At 22.7% G+C, this 4,789-nt stretch overlaps 1 protein-coding gene across 1 annotated transcript; it reads right to left on the reverse strand.

The window, feature by feature from the left end:
- Positions 1-1,816: 1,816 nt before the first annotated feature.
- On the reverse strand, positions 1,817-4,278 carry LOC122856467 (multiple inositol polyphosphate phosphatase 1-like). Its single transcript, XM_044158138.1, has 8 exons — positions 4,173-4,278; positions 3,945-4,090; positions 3,696-3,725; positions 3,495-3,614; positions 3,249-3,414; positions 2,628-2,838; positions 2,216-2,425; positions 1,817-1,988 (listed from the first exon to the last, which is right to left on the reverse strand). Exons 1-8 carry the CDS (start codon positions 4,234-4,236, stop codon positions 1,817-1,819), a joined length of 1,119 nt encoding a protein of 372 aa, XP_044014073.1. The 5' UTR covers positions 4,237-4,278.
- Between the last annotated feature and the right edge of the window lie 511 nt (positions 4,279-4,789).

Raw genomic sequence — 4,789 nt, forward strand, 5'->3', positions numbered from 1 at the left:
GCACACTACTTTGCAACAGAGCTTTTGGTGCTTTTGTTAAAGCAAAAAACTTTTATCGAGTCAATTTAAGTTACCACGTTGAGAAATATCCAAAGGTTTCTAACTTATTCTCATATAGCTTCTCTTCATCTCTCTCTTCCTCTCTTTCACTCTTCCTTTTATTTTTATTTTTTTTTTTTATAAAACAACTAAAAAAATCATAACTTTTTAAATAAAATTTATCCAGAATAAAATTAAATAAAGTAAAATTAAAAAACCGAAAACTTTAAAATTAAAAATAAAACGAATATAACATAACTGTTGTTAATTAAAAATAATTAATCAATTTTTTTTTTATATATTTTTTTAAGTAAATTAAAAAGAGAAGGTTTTGTTTTTTGTAGGAAAAAATATATGATAAATTTATTATAAAATATTTTGGGTATATTTATTGTATTGAGTTTTTTTCGAGCTATAAAATGACAATTTCTGTCTTTCATTTAAACAACAGTGAAAATTTATATATTCATCCTGTATGAATCGTGTTTTACTTGCAATATCATTCGAATAAAAGGCAAAAAAAAAAAAGGAAAATATAACCCAAAAATAACAAGACACTTTAGTTTATTTCAGCTCACGTACAAAATCCAATCCCAACATGATTTTCCATTTGAAATTGAGCGTACATCAAAAGTCGAGCATCTCATCCATATCAATCGAAAATATTGCCTTAACCTTTTTTTTTTTCTATTTTTTTATTCGAAAATATATGTTTCGATAAAAATAGAAACCAATGTTTCGGACAAAGTGTTAACTTTTGATAAAGCAATTATTTAACAGACAAATTTATTATTTTATATTTTTTTTTTAAATTTCATTATTATTTTATTCAATTTTATATATCGCATGTTATTTTTCCTTATTGTCTCGTGATATTGCTGTGAATTCAATTACGACAGTTTATAAAATTCGTCGTAATATTTTGATTTGAATTTTAAACAAGATATTACACTGCTCGGAAAGAAGGCTAATTAATACGACAAGCTGATAAACGTTATCAAAAATTAATTAAAATTGAAAAACATTGAATTATTAATATAAAAAAAACTTATATTATTGTTGTTGTTTTTTTTTTTTATTTAATAAATTATTCGTTGCTTTTTGAAAAACAAAAAAATTATTTTAAAAAACCTCGAAGTAATTGATAATTATTAATTTGTAAATTTATATGATAATATATAATGATTTAATTATTTTTTTTATGCAATTATTTTATATCGGTATTATGAAATGTTATGAAATTTCGAGTCATGACTCATGAGACATCTAGTGATCCACCGTGTTGTTATATACATGAATATATAAAACAAAAATCAGTTGAAGATAAGTTACTTTGTTGATCATTTATCGACATGAATTTTTCTGTAAAAAAAAAAAAAAAGTTTAAAATTTATATTAATTTACATGGTGCATTTTAAATAATTTATTTCTCCACAAAAAAATATGTTGACTGAGATTTAATTACTCTCAACTAATTGAAATTGTTTCTTTTAAATTCCAATAAATTTTCGAGCTAATTTTTTTTTTGTCTTTTGTAATGTAAAAAAAAACACGGTTCAATTCATAAAATATTCTTTATTGTTATTATTATTTAATTTAATAAAACATTATATTTTTTTTTTTTTTTCATTATTAAGTAATTCTCTTTCTCCCAATTTTTTTTTGATTCTTCACAAAATTCCAATTTATACTTATTTAATTTTTTTTATTTGTTTTTTTTTTTTAAACTGGAAAATTATCAAATATTCTTATATAAATTAATATAAAATTATCTTAGTCAATAATTTTCTTCTATGTGACATGCATCTATGCTGCACTCATTGGCTACTGCACTAAATTTTTCTTTCAAATATTCCCAATCACAAAGACCATTTTGGCAACCCTCGTATAACAATGGTTTTTCTTGCAAATAAAACATTACTTTGTTTGGTGATTCTTGTTTTTTACATCTGCAAATGATAAATAAATAATCATCAAATTTCAATAAATAATCATCAAATTTAAATAATAAAATAATTAACTTATTATAATAAGTTAATTATTTTATTATTTAAATTTAATTATTACAAACAACAACAAAAAATTTGCATTTTAAAGCTTTTTTGAATTCCCTTTTCTTTTTTATAATTTCATTTCTTCAGTTGATTTGATACAGTTTAATAATTATTATTTAAACCTGAAAAAAACTGCAATGATATTTGAATTAAACGGGCTTAACATGGATGTATTCCACTCTCGATTTAAATGTTCCTTGTAATGATCAGCAGTAAGAGGTTTTTGATTTGGAGTTACATCTATGGTACTCAAAAAACTAAGTATCAATTTTGAATGAGTAAAATAAAAAATTCCCTTGGGTTTTTCATTGTTATCATTTTCTTCTAATGACCTGTAAATTTTAGAATAAATAAATAAATAAACAAATAAACAAAACAAATTAAATCAATAATATATTTTTTTTCGAAATCGTTATTGGCACGGATACGGAGAAATTTACGGGAAATATGGAGACATTCCGAGTTTCTCCGTAGTTTTTCTAAATGTCTCCGTATACGGTGCCAATAGTGTTATCTAATAATATTTTATTTTACCTGAAATTATTAAACATATCCTGCAAGGGAAAACATCCAATCAAATCATTGATTTTTTTATCGTGATTAAATTTATAATAATATTCAAGATCGTTATAAAATTCCAAGACTTTTAAATCATCTTTGCTGAACACTCCACACCATGGTGATATTTTATCAAGCATCCACGATTTTTCATAACGGCAAAGATTGTACATGGCTAACAATGGATCTGAAAGAAAAAAAAAAATTAATAAATTTGTTATACCAATACTAATAATAATAATAATAATGATAATAATTTTTCCTATGCACGGAGAAAAATTCCTTGTAGTTTTTACACAAAAAATAATATAAAATTTTCCAATGATCCGTGCAAAAAACTCAGGGAATTTTTCTCTGTGTGACTGGAAAACTTTTTTCTTAAATTCAATGATGATTATCATTAATTTTCAATATAAAAAGAAATTTTCTTGAATTAAAAATTTTTTTTCTGTTAATAATCGTTTTATCTTCTATAAAATCATTTTTTTGCATTTTTCATAAACGGAGAAAAAATTTTTAGTCATAGAAAAATTTTTATCAGTGTAGTATTTAAAATAACACACATATTATTGGTATATATATATATTATTGGTATACCAATTGATAATTTTGATGATGGTAAATTAGATTGATAGCCCAGTCTTTCATTGACATTATTAATAGTATTTATAAATTCTTTGCTGTTTATAAATTTTTTATATTCAGTAAAATATATGGGATCTGTTTCAATAGCTTCGTTCCATCGAGGACAATAACTATATGGCTATAAAAAATAAAAATATAAATACATAAATATTTTATGAATTTATTTAGTCATTTTAATTATTAAAAATGATCAATGACCTTGAGTAGAGTGTCTTCTCCTGTTGGCACAACTGTTTCAACATCAAATTTATTTTCAAATAAGCCCTCTATAAAAGCATCCATACTATCAATTGTTCGTGAACGATTAGTGCTTCTAAACTAGAAAAATAATAAATTTAAATATTAAAAAAAATAATAATTTTTTTAAATGACAATTATCTTATTTTCAAAATACTTTACTATGTAATTTTTTGATGTATGATTCATTGATTTAAAAATTTGAGGAAATTTTAATTTTAATCGTTTGGCTAATAATTTATTGTCCTCTCGACCTTGTTCAACAAGTTGGGAGTCCATATCAGCAGTAATATTTAATGTCCATTTTTTTAAATTTTCCAATTGTTTTTTACACAATTTTCCAGCTAATTATTCAATACAAATTAAAATAAAAATTATATTATCAAACAAACATATTTTTATTAATTTTATTAAATTATTTTTACCATTTTTTATCTCGTGATTATAGATTATCTGATCTTTGATAAGTGGTATATTTTTAAGTTTCCTAATTTCATGTTGTGTTGGATAACGGGTTCCGTGTCGAGCTAACATCCATATCTGAAGTGGCTGACAATCTAAATAAAAATTTATATTAGTATTTTTAATTATATATTTTTTAATTTATATTTATTTTTAATTTATTTATTTTTGTTTTACTTGGAATAGATTGTATTTCCTCGTCATCACCGCGAACATAATTATAAGCTGTTTTTGTTGCCATGTAGTTATATAAATCATCATCGTCAGTTGAACAAAAATCTGATGGTTGAGCAACTACATAACTCACTAATAATAACAATAGAACTGAATGCATGATGATTGAAAAAAAATAAAATAATAACTTAATTTGTGTTTTTTTTTATGATGTATTGTTCGTGATAAAAAAATACTAGCTTTATTTTACACTTGAAACTTTATCAGTTTATTTTATTTAGTCAATTTAAACTATTTATATATTTTTCCTGTTGAGTAACATACCAACGTGTTGGCTGGTGTGATAATACTGATCAATGGCTGCTTTCCGTAAATCGAAATGCTTGAGTTTTTGGACATAAGAGAAGGAAATATATTTCTAAAAGTCATTGGATTATGTATCACGTGTTCAACACATGTAGCATTGACAATGAATTAGAAATTTAGGGGGAATAAAGGAGATTAAAAAAATTATAGTTTGACTATTATAGTATAGTATAGATAAAATAATAATGAATATTTTTTTTTTATTTTATTTTATATTTTATATTCATTTTTATATTTGTAAATTTATTGTTTTT

Source organism: Aphidius gifuensis, linkage group LG5 (assembly GCF_014905175.1).
Source record: "Aphidius gifuensis isolate YNYX2018 linkage group LG5, ASM1490517v1, whole genome shotgun sequence".
Taxonomy (NCBI): domain Eukaryota; kingdom Metazoa; phylum Arthropoda; class Insecta; order Hymenoptera; family Braconidae; genus Aphidius; species Aphidius gifuensis.